The sequence below is a fragment of the Salvelinus namaycush genome, chromosome 36 (assembly GCF_016432855.1).
Source record: "Salvelinus namaycush isolate Seneca chromosome 36, SaNama_1.0, whole genome shotgun sequence".
Lineage (NCBI taxonomy): Eukaryota > Metazoa > Chordata > Actinopteri > Salmoniformes > Salmonidae > Salvelinus > Salvelinus namaycush.
This window is the reverse complement of record NC_052342.1, coordinates 4,589,169-4,607,945: the sequence shown is the minus strand read 5'-3', so window position 1 is coordinate 4,607,945 and position 18,777 is coordinate 4,589,169. Positions and strand designations below refer to the sequence as shown.

The window sequence follows — 18,777 nt, the reverse complement described above, 5'->3', positions numbered from 1 at the left end:
AGTTTTGCTACCTCTGTAGTCAAACAATTTCGTATAAATCGGAAATTAGCTAGGTTGAATTTGGTTATCTGAATGACCTGTTTCACATGCTTTTTAAAAGAGAGGTTGGAATCAAGTATGATGCCAAGGTACTTAAAATCAGATACCACCTGGAGCTTCTCCCCTGACACCTAGACATCTGGCTCAGTAGCATCTGTTGCCCTCTTTGTGAAGAACATGCGAACAGTTTTTTTCACATTGAGATGCAAACACGAGTCATTGAGCCACTTTGTAACCTGGACCATTACAGTAGTGAGTTCTTGTGCAGCTTGTTGTTTGCTCTTTGCATGCACATATATCACTGTATTATCGGCATACATTTGAACTTCAGACCCAGTACAGACAGAAGGCAGATCATTAATGTACAGGCTGAACAGGAGGGGCCCCAGTATTGACCCTTGGGGCACGCCCACATCATAGCTAAGAGTGGGCGACAGCTCATTGCTCACTCTGACACACAGAGTTCTGCCTTCAAGGTATGATTTCATCCATCTCAAGGTATCGGGGGAAAAGTTGAACTTGGACAATTTTGTGATGAGAATCTCATGGTTAACAGTATCAAAAGCCTTCATTAGGTCCAGAAACACAGCCCCAACAACACCCCCTTTGTCCATCTTGGACTTCACATTTTCCGGAAGAAAGCAGTTGGCCGTTTCTGTGGAGTGCCTCCTACTCTGTCCCAGATGCTAATATATGCATATTATTATTACTATTGGATAGAAAACACTCTGAAGTTTCTGAAGTATAACAGAACTCATATGGCAGGCAAACTTCCAAACAGGAAGTGGAAATTCTGGGGCTGGTTGATGTTAAACTCATCGTGTATTCACATCCCAGTAAGATATGGATCTGTTCGCACTTCCTACTCCTTCCACAAGATGTCAACAGTCAGTAGAACATGGAATGAAGCCTCTAGTGTGATGTGGGGCCGGATGGCAGCTATTTGAGTCAGTGGTCTGGCAGAATGCTAGTTCCTGGTCACGCGCGCTAGTCATGATATGGCCATGTGTTCCATTACTCTGTAGACAAAAACGAATGCTCCGGTTGGAACGTTTTTGGATATATATGATAACAACATCCTGAAGATTGATTCTCTACTTAATTTGACCAGTTTATTCGACCTGGAATATAACTTTTTGAAGTTTTCGTCCGAGTTCGCCTGGACCGGTGCCAGCGTTTGGACATGTGAACTAAACGTGCTCGCAAAAGTAGCTAATTGGACACTACTAATGGACATTATCGAACAAAACAACGATTTATTGTGGAACTAGGATTCCTGGCACTGCATTCTGATGAAAGATCATCAAAGGTAAGGGAATATTTATGATGCAATTTCGTATTTCTGTTGACTCCAACATGGTGGAGAAATGTTGTGTATTTCTGAGCGCCGTCTCAGATTATTGCATGGTGTGCTTTTTCCCCCCAAAAAATAAAAAAATCTGACACAGCAGTTGCATTAAGAACACGTGTATCTTTAATTACATGTAAAACATGTATCTTTCATCAAAGTTTATGATGAGTATTTCTGTTATTTGACGTGGCTCTCTGTAATTACTCCGGATATTTTGGAAGCATTTCTGAACATGGCGCCAATGTAAACCGAGATTTGTGGATATAAATATGCACATTATCGAACAAAACATAAATGTATTGTGTAACATGATGTCCTATGAGTGTCATCTGATGAAGATTATCAAAGGTTAGTGATTAATTTTATCTCTATTTCTGCTTTTGTGACTATCTTTGGCTGGGAAAAATGGCTGTGTTTTTTGGATTTGGTGGTGATCTAACAAATATATGTTGTGTTTTCGCTGTAAAACATTTTAAAAATCGGACACGATGGGTAGATTAACAAGATGTTTATCTTTCACTTGCTGTAATGGACTTGTTAATGTGTGAAAGTTACATATTTCGAAAAAATATTTTTGAATTTCGCACGCTGCCTTTTCAGCGGAATGTTGTGGGTGTTCCGCAAGCGGAACCCCCTGGGAGAGAAAGGTAAAATTGCGTTTTCAAAATAGTTTTATTCACTCTTAGGTATTCTTAGTTGATCCGGCTTTCTAACAGTAGAGAGGTTAAACCTGCTCTTAGACAGCTTTCTGGCTATAAGTGTCAGATTATGATCAGATAGCCCAGTAACCATATTGAATGATTTAGTCACTCTCTCTGGTTTATTACTGAACACCAAATCAATCTGTGTTTTAGAGCAACAAGTCACCATGGTTGGCCCTTTAACTAGCTGTGTAAGGTCAAAGGTATTAGTGATCAGTTTGAGGGTTTTCCTACAAGACTTGTCTTCATAATTAATATTAAAATCTCCCATTAAGATGACCTCTTTCCCAAAATCACATTCCCTAAGCATGTTATTAAACTGATCAAAACACACTTTTGGTGGAAGGTGGTCTATACATTCCAATAAGGGTAAAAGACATTTGGGGAGACAGTGTAACGTTCAGGCCACTACATTCTAGTTAATTATCACATGACCACTCAATTTGTTTACATCAATCCTGTCTCTCCTGAAAACATTGTAGCCAGGCACAATCAAAGCAGCATATGGAGTTTTTATGGAGCCATGTCTCTTGGTTGGAGTCTGAGTAGATGTTGAATTTGATCACTTTTTGGAATGACACTACGAATGTTCAAGTGCCCCCCTAGTAGTCCCTTGAGCTTAGCTCATGGGTCCCAGATGACTCGAGAGTGATTGACACATTGAAGAAAGTTACATTTTCTGTGTTTTCTGACGGCTGGGTTTAGGCCGTTTTGTTTCGTTTTGATTAGGGGCAGTTCGGTAGCGCAATTAACAATCCCTCCCGCCTGCACTGGATGCGGGGAACTAATTAAAACAGCTTACGTACCAGAAGTAGAGTCAGGGATCGCATATAGCGACTTGGGTATGTTTGAAGAGTCAAAATCTATCCTGGAGCCGGGTGAGTCGAGAGAAACCAGCACTCACCCACTTCCACGGCGGCGACGATCAGTGGACGAGGCCATCAACTGCTTTCCACTCCGGTGAGTATCGCTGGCATTCGTATGAGAAGCGGGCATCTGCCGCACCACCCTGTCTTCCGTCCGCCATTATGTATCTCACAGGAGAAAGCATCAGAGCGAAACAGCGCCCTGAACTGTATGTGAACCCTTCTGCAATCTACTGGCACTAACCATTACAAACTAGGACTTCAACCAATTTCATCAGGTAACATGAATATAGAGAGTCAGAGTCCCGAATGTGGGAACAAACAGTCTTTCCAACAGTTGGGTAAACAAGCAAGTTCATAGTCAACAAAGCACGCAGGAGTCATGAGGCAAATAGCATAAAGCACAAGCAAAAAAATATAACAACTTGGGGCTAGCCATTGTAAGTTCAGAGCCACTCGCCCCAACAGTGCGTGTATGCTGGTGGGGAGTGTGGCGAGGGTACCTGCACCAGACAGGGGGAGACAGGCCAGGGCAGACGGTTTACAGATCGCCAGGTGGAATCCAAGCAGCAGTGCAACAAAAGTAGGTGTCACCCACTTGAGAGAAGCTTTTTTCAGGAAGCAGATTCCTTGTATAAAATCCCAGCTAACTAGCAAGTGTCTGTCCACGTGGAAAAGGAGGATGTTAGATAGCCATATATCTTTTCAATTTCGGTGAATGGTCCTTTACGACGTCCAAATAAAGTCGATCTGTGGCTGTTGTATTTTGGAGATTCTGAGGAGGATATCTTCTGATGTGATCAAAGCAACAATATTGTTTCTGATTGAGGTCATTTACAATTGAAGTGTCCTGGCTGTATAGCAGTTAAAAATAGAGACCCAGGGGGTACGGTATTTTAAATTACCTCTGCACAGATGGAGGGGGCTTCAGTTCTAAGAAGTCTTGGTGATTCCAAAATTCTCCATTTAAGAATGATGGAGGCCAGTGTGTTCTTGGGGACCTTCAATGCTGCAAAAAACAATTGGTACCCTCCCCCAGATCAATCCTGTCTTGGAGCGCGAAGGACAATTCCTTCGACCTCATGGCTTGGTTTTTACTCTGTGAGACCTAATATAGACAGATGTGTGCCTTACAAAATGATGTCCAATCAATTGAATTTACCACAGGTGGACTCCAATCAAGCTGTAAAAACATCAAGGATGATCAATGGAAACAGGATGCACCTGAGCTCAATTTCGAGTCTCATAGCAATGGGTCTGAATACTTAAGTAAATAAGGTATGTTTTCTTATTTGTAATACATTTGCAAGAACGTTGAAAAACCTGTTCTCGCTTTGTCATTAGTGGGTATTGTGTGTAGATTGATGAAGAAAAAATGTAATCCATTTTAGAATAAGGCTGTAATGTAACAAAATGTGGAAAAAGTGAAGGTGTCTGAATACATGAGAGATGTACCCCTACCCCTTTCAGACAATAAATGCAATGCAGTATTAGACTTAAACTTAACTAATTAATGATTGGTTATGCATAATAAGCTTCTAACACACACCTGTGCTCCGCTGGCCTCCTTGAAAACGCTCCTTAGCTCTTGGAGTCCCATGTAGGAAAAGCTATACTACAAAAGCTTGCTGGACGTAAAAACATTTTTTTTTATAACATTTCTTATACCAATAGACTATTCAAAGAGGGACGCAAGCTCTTGTTTGCTGATAACTCAAAGGGTAGTTTGAAAGCAGAGCAAACGTGTGATGGCGGTAGGCTAATGCAGTTATTTATGCAGACCCAAAACCATTCAATCTTCGTGAAGAGAGGCTAATTCGCTAGGCTATACTTGTAACTTTGTAGGCCGCATGTTAGGGCTGGGCAATATGGCCAAAATATCATATCACAGTATAAAAAATGTTTTGAGACGGTATGATGTTATTTGACAGTACTTTATGTTTTTGAATCATAAAAGTTCTAAATTTGCTTCAAATCAACATTTTATTGGTCACATACACATAGTTAGCAGATGTTAATGTGAGTGTAGCGAAATTCTTGTAAGAAATAATACATTAAAAAATAAATACACTGCATACTTTCCTAAGGACTCGAAACGAGGCAACCAATTTTTTTTATATACTATATCTCGACACATTGATGAAAATAGTAATGGCCTCTAAACCTCCAAGCTGCATACTGGACCCTATTCCAACTAAACTACTGAAAGAGCTGCTTCCTGTGCTTGGCACTCCTATGTTGGACATAATAAATGCCTTCCTATCCTCCGGATGTGTACCAAACTCACTAAAAGTGGCAGTAATAAAGCCTCTTTTGAAAAAGCCAAACCTTGACAGAGAAACATTTTTTTTAAAACAATAAATAAAAAAAACAGGCTATATCAAATCTCCCATTCCTCTCAAAGAAATTGAAAAAGCAACTCAACGCCTTCCTGAAGTCAAACACCGTATACGAAACGCTTCAGTGTGGCTTTAGACCCCGTCATAGTACTGAGACCTCACTCGTGAAGGTGGTAAATTACCTTTTAAATGGTGTCAGATCAAGGCACTGCATCTGTCCTCGTGCTCCTAGACCTTAGTGCTGCTTTGATACCATCGATCACCACATTCTTTTGGAGAGATTGGAAACCCAAATTGGTCTACACGGAAAAGTTCTGGCCTGGTTTAGATCTTATCTGTCGGAAAAATATCAGTTTGTCTCAGTGGATGGTTTGTCCACTGACAAATCAACTGTAAAGTTTCGGTGTTCCTCAAAGTTCAGTTTTAGGACCTCTATTGTTTTCACTATATATTAATTCGAAATATAACGTTAACTTTCACTGCTACGCGGACAATACACAGCTGTACATTTCAATGAAACATGGTGAAGCCCCAAAATTGCCCTCCCTGGAAGACATAAGGAAGTGGATGGCGGCAAATGTTTTACTTTTAAACTCGGACAAAACAGAGATGCTAGTTCTAGGTCCCAAGAAACAAAGCTCTTCTCCAGTTTCAACTGTTCTGCATGCGGCTATGGAACCCTGACCTGTTCACCGGACGTGCTACCTTGTCCTGTACCTGCTGTTTTCGACTCGCTACCGCACCTGCTGTTTCAAACTCTGAATGATCGGCTATGAAAAGCCAACTGGCATTTACTCCTGAGGTGCTGACCTGTTGCACCATCTACAAGTACTGTGATTATTATTATTTGACACTGCTGGTCATCTGTGAACGTTTGAACATCTTGGCCATGTACTGTTATAATCTCCACCCGGCACAACCAGAAGAGGCCGCCACTCCTCAGAGCCTGGTTCATCTCTAGGTTCCTGCCTTTCTAGGGAGTTTTTCCTAGCCACCGTGCTTCTACGTTGCTTGATGTTTGGGGTTTTAGGCTGCATTTCTGTATTGCACTTTGACATAAGCTGATGTAAAAAAGGCTTTATAAATACATTTGATGGATCTCTGTCAGCGCCAGGTGTGTATGAGTAGTGCGTGAACCTAGGGTGGCAACACAAACATTAAGTAATTTTAAATGGGTCTTTCTCCATTCTTATTGTTTAATACTGTTAAATAATTTTTGGTTGAATTGTTCAATATCTCATTTGCGATCATTTCCAGACTGCCACGTAGAGCGGCACATTATGCGCAAACAATCTAGGCCTTATTTTTCTCCAAATGTTACAATTGTGATTTTGACTTGCATGGAAATGTAATGATTATTCAAATTCTATAGTTAGAATATAATAGTGGCCACTTTGAATAGTGTTGTTTGACATGACAACGAATGAAAATGCCAGGGAGTTATTGTGACCGGGTAGGAACCAATGTGTTTCCTAGGGGACCCCTATAATCTTTGGCTACATTTAATGTTCTCTTAGCTACTTCACATAGCTAACATTTTTGCTTAGCGCATTCCTCTTTGACTTAGAAGATACTGATGCACAAACATGCCGATTTAGGTATACACCATCACTGGTATTATCACGCTATATAGCTAATAACGTTTGCTCTGACTCAGTACATTTATTAGCTAGTTAGCTAACTAGTGATTAGCATTAAAAGGCGATCAAGATTTAGGCTAAACTTGCTAAGAAAATACAAACTAGCTGTTTGCAGAGGTAAGAAACACAAACTAATAGTGTAATTATAGACCACTAGTGGATTTATCCTAAGAAGCCAAGTGGAAACAACATTGTTGCATGTGCTGCATTGACCATGCAGACTGTACGCAAGTGTCTCTTGGTCGAGGAACAACAAATGTGCTCCTTGAGTGATTGACAGGGGGTGGGGCTAGGCCTGTGTGGAAAGGGGCATGGAGAGAGAGGGAGAGAAAGCAGACTGAAGTAGCGAAGTAAACTATAAAAATGGAGGTTACACATGGCGTATTACATTTAACAAACCGAACATTTAAATACCAGTCTAGAAGGTAAAGTAAAAACCCAAACCAGTCAGCGCATAAATACCAGTATATCGTAAAATACGGTATATCGCCCAGTCCTACTGCACCAGAACAGCATTTTCTCTCCCGGTTTTATGGTTTGAACGATGTGCATAATTCCAGTCCATATAATACAATAATACGGTCCACACTCAAAAAGATTAGCTTACTGGAGCTAGTTGAATTGATTTAGCCAAGAGAGCATATAGCTAGCTACATCTACAGGCTTTTCTGTTTTACCTACTGTAATGTGCTGTAGCCGATATCATACACTACATGGCCAATAGTATGTGGACAACCATTCAAGGTAGGGAATTTGGCTATTTCAGCCACACCCGTTGCTGAAAGGTCTATAAAATCAAGCACACAGCCATGCATCTCCATAGAGAAATGTTGGAAGTAGAATGGCCTATACTGAAGAACTCAGTGATTTTCAACATGGTACTGTCATAGGATGCAACCTTTCCAACAAGTCAGTTCGTCAAATATCTGCCCTGCTAGAGCTGCCCCGGTCAACTGTAAAGTGCTGTTATTGTGTCCATACAGAAATGGTTTGTCGAGATCTGTGTGGAAGAACTTGACTGGCCTGCACAGAGCCCTGACCTCAACCCCATCGAACACTTTTGGGATTAATTGGAACACCGACTGCGAGCCAGGCCTAAACGCCCAACATCAGTGCCGGACCGCACTAATGCTCGAGGCTGAATGGAAGCAAGTCCCCGCAGCAATGTTCTGACATCTAGTGGAAAGCCTTCCCAGAAGAGTGGAGGCTATTATAGCAGCAAAGGGGGGACCAACTCCATATTAATGCCCATGATTGGAATGAGATGTTTGACGAGCAGGTGTCCACATACTTTTGTAGTGTATATGTACTGGATAGCGGCACAATCATTTGGGCTTGGAATCATTCAAATGTCTTTCATATAGGGCTCATGAAACGCATTAAATGTATGGCTCATCAGGCTCATTTAGTATCCAGACATAGGCCTATTTCTATGCTTTGAATGACACTTCCGGTTTTGCCGAGAAATACCGTGTTACCAGGCAGAAAAGTGATTTAATCTCGGGATGGAACATTTGTAAGACACCAGCAAATATTCAACCCTAATCGAAACAGGAATAGTGTCTTTCAAATTTGTTATAGGCTGTTAAAGGCCTGTAAATGTGGCTCATTTGGTCAATAACCCTTGTTAATTGATGCCGCTGGCTGCGTGGGCAGACACCCTAATGGGTTACGCACCCAATGCATATGGATGACCAGTAAATTTCTCAAATGTCCAATTAAAATCACATTAACCCTGGTGTGTATATGCACTTTTTGTGTGTCTGTGTCAAAAGATGGTATCACAGGATGATGTGTGAGAAGGTGTGTGGGTTTTACTACAGAGGAAACTATAACGTCCCCTCTAAGATCCCGAAATACACGAAGCCAAAACATAGACACTCAGACTTGCCAACCCCGTCCAACTTTTTAGAGTACCAGACGCACGTGGCAAATTGGAGATTCAACTCGTGTGCATAGCATGTGCCAAATTGGGGTCCCCCCCCCCCCCCACGCTCGTGCGAGCGCAGTTTGTGAGTCGGATCACAATTATAGAATTGTACCAAATCAAGTCTATATAAGGTTGGAATACTTTACTGACAGCGTTCCATTTAGGAATGGAACTTCTGAGGCGTGTGTACTCCGCTTTTTTTGCGGGTCGGGGTTACTGCTGCTCTGTCTGTTTCCCGCAGTCTCCTCACTCTCACCGTCTGACATAGCTTTACTGACTAGCTGCAATAACAATCATTTGCAAAATTACCTGCTAATTTTCTTATTGCATGGGACCTACTGTACGCTTACTTTTTTCATGCGCACATGCATTAGACAAACATTATGAATCACACCGAGTTCAATTCAGTCCTCTAAAAATGGTATTTACAAAACATAAATAAAATATTCATACTGATACAGAACATATAAAATAAATGTTTTGTGGAATTAGCACAGAGATAATTGGAGATATGGAGATAATTATCTATAACGTGTTTCTTGGCACATGCCCCCAAGTTTAGTCTCTATAGTAAAGGAACGCTTGTCACCTCTCAAACAGGGCCAATCACTAGCGCCAGCACACAAGTATTGGTTTATTGACACGGTTCCTAATCAACACTAAAAAAATTTAAAATAACGCTTAAGTAGGCTACCGCAAAGGGAATCTGAACGCTGTTCGCTGGAAGAGTCCGGTGTTTCAGTCTATGTAAAAGGTGCATATTGTATTTCTTTGCAGCGCATACAATCTCAAATCTAGTGCAAAGACATTTTTAGAAGCATTGCCTCTATAGCTAACACCGGACACTTATTCATTCTTCATCACGCAGACTTCTAAACTCCCGACTCCATTTAATGCCAAGATGTTTAGATTTATTTTTGATTATATATACACATGTAATGCTTTGTGTAACGTGGATCATAATTACTGTTAGTCTATCAAGTTGCGTGATCCTCGTAATGTTACGTGGAAAATACAACTAATGGGACGCAGATTTAAATATATACACTCGAACAAATGCGACCAGTTATTTTTCGTATTTGCATTTCATTTCTTTCAAAAGTAAATGCGAGTGAACTGCTGGCTCTTTAGAGCCCACTGAATGTCCATCTTATGTTGGCTAACGTTATCTTGAAACAATTGGTGTTTACCTTTCCACAACACTTGGGAGTCGAAAAGGGATTTGTCCATGTGTTTACGTACAGCTGACAGTCAGGAAACTCAGCATCACAACAAACGGGAGGGGCAGACACCGGGTAGCTACATCGAATAATGATGTATTCATCTCCATGTCCGTTGACACAAACTCCGTACATGTCTGTGTGTTGCTGCAGCTCGAGAGTCGGGATGTTAGATTTACTCAGTGGATTTATTTTTTATTAAAATGTTGTAAAAAAATATATATACATTCAAAAATATATATATAAAAAAATCAGGCCCTATTTATTTCTGCGTACTTTTAAGTCGAATCTCGTACACGGACAGAGAATTGCGTAATAGGTACGCAAAATGCATGCATGTTGGTAGGTCTGCACACTGTTCATCCAAGCCCTGGTGAGTGTTTGTGGACCGATGGACAGACGTACCGCACACACGAGCAACTACACGCACTCAAACATAACTGGTGACTGTTTGAGTACCGAGATTGTGCAAGGGTACCAATAAGGTTACTGGGGATATAGGCTAGCGCAGGGAGCTAAATGTGAGACACCCCTGGCCTAGACTATACTGGACACAGGGCAGGCAAGTTGACGGTACCCGACTCTGCGTGTGTGGAGAGGTGTGAGTGAGCTTTTTGAAGTTTGCACAGTAAGCTTGAGCAATGTTTTTCAATAATGTGGTGTAGCTGTACAGAAAATATGGGGCATGTGTTTACTGTAAGCACTGAATCCTATCTACATCTGTCATGTGTAACTCAAATTTCTTTCTAAAAACAGTGCACTATGTCAAAGCGGGATTTGCGTTGAAAATTGGTTTACGCACACTGACCCAAAAAGACTGTCAAGATCACATAGTGATAACCTTCACTGTGTAGACAGATTTAATCTTACCTGTTGAAGAAGCTAGCCAGTGGCCCCAGCATCTTGGGCTTGCCCTCATCCTCTGCCCCCGGATCCATGTGTCTCCGCCGCGGACTCCGCAGACCCCCGCCGATATCACCGCCTGGCGACAACGACAGCGCCACGTCTGAGAAGTGGGCGCTGCCGCCATCGTCAGTCTCCATGGTGACGATGGCGCTGGAGTCGGAGGTGACCATGAAGTCCAGGATGTCCTCGTTGGACGCCGACAGCGTGGCAGAGAGCTCCGTGCTCAGACTCGACACGCTGCACACCGAGATGTCGTCGCTGCGGTTCAGGGCTCTGCCTCCCACGCCACTCATCCCCATCGCGACGACTCCCACACCAGCGCTGGACCTGGGGGCGGGGCTGAAGAGGCGCACCAAGTCGTAGCTGCTGCGGGGGAAGGTGGAAGACTTGCGGAGGCCAGTGCTGTCTCCAAACTGGTCCAGAGAGAGGGTAGCGGGGCCCTGGTCGTGATGGTTCAACCCCAGGGTAAGGCCACTCTCTCCTGGGTGTGGGTGGGCGTGGATGTGCTCGGGGTGGTTGATCTCCAGGGTGGGGATGCCAGAGTCCTGGGAGGCCAGGCTGTTGCAGTCCTGGTCATCATGGCCCCGCTGAGGGCTGCCGTAGTGCAGGGCGGAGGCCTTATAACTGGGCAGGGAGTGCTGGGTGAGGGGGGGGTTGTTGTGCTCATGGTGGTTGTGGAGGTCTGGGCTTGGTTGTGCTGTGGAAACGGGGTCTATGCTGACCATGCCATTCTTCATTATGGTTCCTCCAGCCGCACCTGGAATGAACAAGGAATTAATTGAAACAGAGCTGTTAGGAGACGAGAGTCTCCTACTAGTGATAATGTCATATAGTAGAGTGATGGTTGTCTGGATGGCCTCTAAATGGCCAGGCACAAATGTTTTCGCATATAGACATTTAAAAATTCCATTCATATTGTCCTTCGACGTGACGTTTTTCAAACAACATTAGCATACAGTTTAATTTACTGGACCAACTTTGGTTTGACAGGTCAGCAGAGCAAGAAAGTCATGCTCCGGAACCTAACTACTGAGGAAAAGTAGGACTAGGACGGAGATTAGGTTCTCTGCTGACAAATCACTCTGACTCAGAACCCACCTCCCCATTGGCCAGGCCATCAAATAACAGTAACAATGGAGCAGAAACATACAGGGAAGTGAAAGAGGATCCGGCCAGTAACCAGGCTGAAACTGAAACCCAAAACGCAGCCTGAAATCTGAACGGACCTCCTGTACTGTGTTCCTGCCTGGACAGCAACAAATAAGCGAAGACTGTACATCGGAGTCTAGGCTACAAGGGGTCTTACTGTTGAGGTCCAGGAGAGAAGACCCCTCGGAGAGATGTGTCAGACACTCCCCCCATTTTATAATTCAGGGGAATCTGAATTAGAAGATGAGGGAAATTATGTTAAATTGGGAGAAATTGCTTTGAAAGTGCTTTAAAAATTGGATTGGATTGACAAGCTTCTAAAAACCTATTTTCTACCACAGTAAAACTAAAAGTACAGTGTAAAGCGGCAGAGTGCAGTCAGTGTCATTGTGTGGATCTGAAGGAAACTGTGATTAAAAGATCAGTTCCCACAAGTTTAACATCTCCTGAGCAGAACTGGAAGAGACACTATGCTGCCGCCGGGTGGGGGGGTGATAGATATACTGCCCCTGGCACAATACTTGTCACCAAGCGCTACAAGAAAAAGGGAAAAACATAGTATGAGAAAATAAAGATTATCTGACAAAAACAATAGACTACTGACTGTACATATGACTGAGAACTAAATAAAATTCCTTAATAATAGCAGTTTCCCACTGACTAAACTGACCTAAAGCCCCGGTCAGCTTTAACCTGATCAAGAGTTTGTCATGTGAGTCTCAGTTGGACTTGGCCCCAAGACAGGCTGGAAACAAGGAGCGGGGAGAGACAGAAGAAAGCAGAGCGAGATCGACAGACAGGTTGTCACTGTGCTAATGAAGCACATGCTTCTTTTAATATCTAAACCTCACACCTGGCAGAAAGAAAATGAATCAATGTTGTCATGGCAACGGATGCTATCATTTATCGTGATAATGGTTTGTCTCCCAGCCTGGAAACCACTGAGTCGGACGAGTGGTAAAACATTTTTATAGGAATTAAAATAACATGTCAAGCGTAATCTGTATTTGGTAAGAAGCTGAAATGACACTGCATTTTGTCTTCATCTCCTCATAGTAGTATTTTTGTTAAGATGTCATGCGTTTGGCAATTTCTACTCCTGGTCGGTATGTGAATGATTGCCATAGTTCCTGAAAGTAGTACAAGCCGAGTCTGTTTCCTGTGTTTGGTTTAGCGTCGCGGGAAAGGCATGGACACATTTCACATTGCATAGAGAAGACCACTATCAACGACTAGGCTACACAAACAACAATGCTTAAGGTAATAAAGACTAGATACTACACTTCCTCTCTGTGATATATCAAAGCACCTCTACTAGAGAGAAAGAGAGAGAACAAAATGGTGTAATAACAAAACGTACCAGTGTAAAAGGGATTCCGTGTACGCATAATACAGACAACGCGACTGAACTGAAGATGACAATGCTGGACACAGACTGAAGACTGAGTGGAGCGGAATGAGTCTAGGCCTGTTCACTTTGACAAGTGTGAATCCTGCATCACACCTCTCAACACACCCTGGACACTCATACCTAGTGCAAAATTGCATTGTTCTCATTATTGCTGGAGATGTAATGACTAGAAACTCATGTTGCGTTACAGTGGTGTGTATTCATGGATGCCAGGGGATATCCCAAAATATTTGACTAATAAAATAATATATACAGTACCAGTCAAAGGATTGTAAACACCTACTCATTCAAGGGGTTTTTCTTTATTTGTACTATTTTCTACATTGTAGAATAGTGAAGACATCAAAACTATGAAATAACACATATGGAATCATGTAGTAACCAAAAGTGGTAAACAAATCAAAATATATTTTATATTTGAGATGCTTCAAAGTAGCCACCCTTTGCCTTGATGACAGCTTTACATTGGCATTCTCTCAACCAGCTTCACCTGGAATGCTTTTCCAACAGTCTTGAAGGAGTTCCCACATTTGCTGAGCACTTGTTGGCTGCTTTTTCTTCACTCTACGGTCCAACTCATCCCAAACCATCTCAATTGGGTTGAGGTCGGGTGATTGTGGAGGCCAGGCCATCTGATGCAGCACTCCATCACTCTCGCTCTTGGTCAAATAGCCCTTACACAGCCTGGAGATGTATTGGGTTATTGTCCTGTTGAAAAACAAATGATAGTCCCACTAAGCGCAAACCAGAAGGGATGGCGTATCACTGCAGAATGCTGTGGTATTATTTAATTCTAAATAAATAATTGACAGTGTCACCAGCAAAGCACCCCCACACCTCCTACTCCATGCTTCACAGTGGGAACCACACATGCAGAGATCATCTGTTCACCTACTCTGCGTCTCACAAGACACAGTGGATGGAACCAAAAATCTCAAATTCAGACCAAAGGACAGATTTCCACAGGTCTAATGTCCATTGCTCGTGTTTCTTGGCCCAAGCAAGTCTCTTCTTATTATTGGTGTCCTTTAGTAGTGGTTTCTTTGCAGCAATTCGACCATGAAGGCCTGATTCACACAGTCTCCTCTGAACAGTAGATGAGATGCGTCTGTTACTTGAACTCTGGGAAGCATTTATTTGGGCTGAAATTTCTGAGGCTGGTAACTCTAATGAACGTATCCTCTGCAGCAGAGGTAACTCTGGGTCTTCCTTTCCTGTGGCAGTCCTCATGAGAGCCAGTTTCATCATAGCGCTTGATGGTTTTTGCGACTGCCTTTGAAGAAACTTTCAAACTTCTTGAAATGTTCCATAGTGACTGACCCTCATGTCTTAAAGTAAAGATGGACTGTTGATTCTCTTTGCTTATTTGAGCTGTTCTTGTCATAATTTGGACTTGGTCTTTTGCCAAATAGGGCCATTTTCTGTATACCACCCCTACCTTCTCACAACACAACTGATTGGCTCAAACGCATTTAGAAGGAAAGAAATTCCACAAATTAACTTTTAACAAGGCACACCTGTTAATTGAAATGCATTCCAGGTGACTTCCTCAAAGCTGGTTGAGAGAATGCCCAAGAGTGTGCAAAGCTGTCTTCAAGGCAATGTGTGGCTACTTTTTGGGGTTTCTACATGATTCCATGTGTTATTTCATAGTTCTGATGTCTTCACTATTATTCTACAATGTAGAAAATAGTACACATTTTTAAACAATCCTGGAATGAGTAGGTGTGTCCAAACGTTTGACTGGTACTGTATATATAAAATAATGTATCTTTCGTCTCTTTGTGTTTTTATATTTTACAGTAAATTCGCCATTGGCTGAATCTCAGTGGATAAATAATCAGAGTGAGGGAAACAGCACCCCTCTGTCGCAATATGTGTAGCCTATGTATCTTATGCTGTCTGGACTGAAATAGTATGACATGTTGCTGCCATAGCATTTGATTGATTGATGTCAGCAAACATTTGGCCTCCCTTGATAAAACAATTGTAAAGAAATATTGCCAATCAGCGTTGAACTGAGCTCAACTTTGGGTTGTCCTGGTTCAGCAAAACTACCCCCCCCCCCCCCCCAAGGGTGGCTAGTTTGGATTTGGCTTCACACCAATCAAATCACATTTTAAGCAAAATGTCATTTTTGTTTCTGGTTTGCTTGTGTTGATGTCCTGCAGTAGCTAGTGTAACAGTATAACTTTAGTACGTCCCCTCGCCCCGACCCGGGCGCGAACCAGGGACCCTCTGCACACATCAACAACGGTCGCCCACGAGGCATCGTTACCCATCGCTCCACAAAAGCCGCGGCCCTTGCAGAGCAAGGGGAAACCCTACTTCAGGTCTCAGAGCAAGTGACGTAACCGATTGAAATGCTATTAGCGCGTACCCGCTAACTAGCTAGCCATTTCACATCCGTTACACTCACCCCCCTTTCAACCTCCTCCTTTTCCGCAGCAACCAGTGATCCGGGTTGCGTACCCGCTAACTAGCGGGTTGCGTACCCGCTAACTAGCTAGCCATTTCACATCCGTTACACTAGCATGCTAAATCAGGCCTTTCCTAAGCCATGGATGGAGATGGGGATTTGGCTTGTGGTTTTGACTTAATTCTCTGTACAGGCCAATGATTATGACACCAGTTCTGATCTAACCATTAATGAATGTTGTGCCATTGGCCTGAGACGATTGAAGTTCAATATGTAGCCTAGCCCTTTTAGGCTCACATTAACTAGCTAGCTAACTTAGCTGGTTCATTGTTGCCCATGCGATGAAGTTAGGCTACCGAGCTAAAATGCTTGCTAGCCTACGACAACAAAAACTAAAAACGTACTGTATGACAGCGCCATAGACAGTTTGCCAACACAAAAGAGGATGGCATTAGCATTCAAGTAGTCTACAAGTAGGGCGAGTCAAAAAAATAAAAAATAATCACCTCTGTGCATGCATGCGCACACACACACAGAAATCAGTACCATGTACAGCCACATGATATTTGGCAACATTGATTGGACTTAATTGTTTTCGGTATCTTTCAGTTTGTTTCCAGTGTATTAAACTAAGTGTAGCCTTGTTGATTTGATTATGTTTAAAATGTTTAAGTTGAAATGGTGCTGAAATAGTAGGGGCAGTGCAGTACTCCTGTTGTCTTTGTGCTGACTTGTGATAAATCTGTGGTTCTAAATCAATAGTTGTTAATAAACTGTTGAAAACATGAACTTGCTTGACCATGTTGCAGGTCATATAACTGTTTGTTACATGCAATATCTTCTCTGTGGAGTTCACCGTACAGATGTTGGTCTCCAGTTGTGATGAAACAAACATATGTGTAGTTGAATTGATTCCGTCATTGTGTGACTGTTCTCTTTTTTGTTGTCACGGCTTATTTTATATCACGCTGGCATATGAACGAATGGGTTATAGAGCCAACAACGCAATTAGCGTAACATAGGTTGTAATATGGATTCTTCACTGGCTTGGCTTCCTCAGTGATTTTAACCACGCACCGCTACTGTTGAGTTAGACTATCACTAGAGGGAAACACAATTAGCTTCTTCCAACCACAATTTATTAAGTTCAATACATCACCATTGAGTGTCAAGGAGTGGCAATCACTATGAGTTTCTAATCATTTGCAACTGCACTTTCATTGCCAGCGCAGCATTGTGCCATAGGCAATAATGTCATTATGAATAAATAGGCTACTGATTTACATATCATCCACCTGTTGCTCCAGCTCCACTACTAGCATAAAGCAAATGCCAAAAACGACAGTCTACCTACCACTTCCTCTCCGATTTTTGGTCCCCTCCGTGGAATGTGCCATGTTGATGCTACAGGTGGGCTGTCGACGGGGCCGGTTGCTGTCGGCTTCTCGATCGGTCCATGATGATACGTTGCTGCAACTTACTTATCCTCACCTCCGCTCTAAGCATAGCTTGGTGTTTGTTTACAGAGGAAAGTGTCTGTTAAGTACGCTTTTAGGACTCATTGACACACACACACAACGTGTCATTCAGCAGTGATAGGTAAAAGTACAAGCCGTACGAATATGTCATTTTGGTGGCTTAAAAGTGCCACAAATGCCAATCATGTCAACTTGGCAAACGACTCGCTCACGCGATTGCCAACGTCTCAAATGATACGCTACGTCAGTTCTATACGCTTCCCCTTTCCTTCATTCAAGCCGATAGTGTTGTTCAAATGTTACAACAGAGCATTAAATAACTACACAATCTGGATTGGTTCAAATTCTATGAAAAGACACTAGGTAAGTTTATCCAGTCTTTGTAATAACATACCTGTCTCGGTGCTTCCGCAGCCATTTTAAAATAAACTTACCGAATTGAGCGCAATGTAATCGAGCCAAGAAAACGACAGCGTCGATGAATTCACCTGTCAGCCGCCAAGGCGTGAATAATCGTCTCATTGTCTCCATCCAATGTCCCCATCACAAACAGGACAAGAGTTTCAATGTGGTCAACTTGTCCAGGAACCTTATGGTAAGTTGAACCTTATGGTAAATTGAGTCCTTGTTAGATGTTAAACTAGGACGCCAGATGACAATGAAAACAGATGGTGTTCTATGCATTTATATTGTGACACTTAGCTGCTGTAATGCAATGTGGGGTTTTCCATTATTTTCACTCAATCTCCACATATGCAGAATTTAAAGTCATAATCACTTTCCTGTGACCAAATAATGTAAAAAGTGTATATTTCATTCCAGCAATTCAAGAGCAAATAAAAGTAGTTTCAATATATTTGACCATATACAGGTGACAAGGCTGTACTATTTATTAGGACTATTGTATCTGTATGTAGCAGATCGTATCTGCCCTCTGGTTTCAATGTGGAGCCAGGAAGGAGACTAATTTCTGCATTATACTGCCTCCTTGTGAAAGTGTATCTTTACACTGATATCAAATGCTCTATATTGATATTCTCTACAACTATTATGCCCATTAATTATAACACTGAACTCATGGCAATGCATCCTTAAGTACAGCGAACATGGTGCAAATAAGACATGAACAGAACCGGAGGTGATTTACTTTATACCTTTATTAGATGTTTAAAAAAACTCCAATGAAAAAAATTATTTACTCGGGGTGTACATGAAATTAGAACAATACAACCACAGTTGGGAGAAGGATGAGGGAGTAAGGTATGGGATGAGCTGGGATGGGAGGGTGTCATCTAGTGGAAATGAAGAGACAAGGAAAAGTCTGGTTT

The 18,777-nt window shown here is 42.3% G+C and overlaps 1 protein-coding gene across 2 annotated transcripts in view; it reads right to left on the bottom strand.

Moving 5' to 3' along the window:
• The window catches only part of LOC120030587 (TBC1 domain family member 14-like), a 71,678-nt gene extending 53,799 nt beyond the window's left edge, over window positions 1-17,879 (bottom strand). The window contains exons 1-3 of one of the 2 annotated variants that reach the window (XM_038976011.1): window positions 17,844-17,879; window positions 17,326-17,479; window positions 10,957-11,749 (exon numbers count right to left, since the gene is read on the bottom strand). In XM_038976011.1, the coding sequence (XP_038831939.1) occupies window positions 10,957-11,749; window positions 17,326-17,368 (836 nt within the window). In that variant the 5' untranslated portion in view covers window positions 17,369-17,479; window positions 17,844-17,879. Of the gene's footprint in view, window positions 1-10,956; window positions 11,750-17,325 lie in introns of both variants that reach the window. The other variant, XM_038976009.1, reaches the window with a different exon arrangement.
• Between the last annotated feature and the right edge of the window lie 898 nt (window positions 17,880-18,777).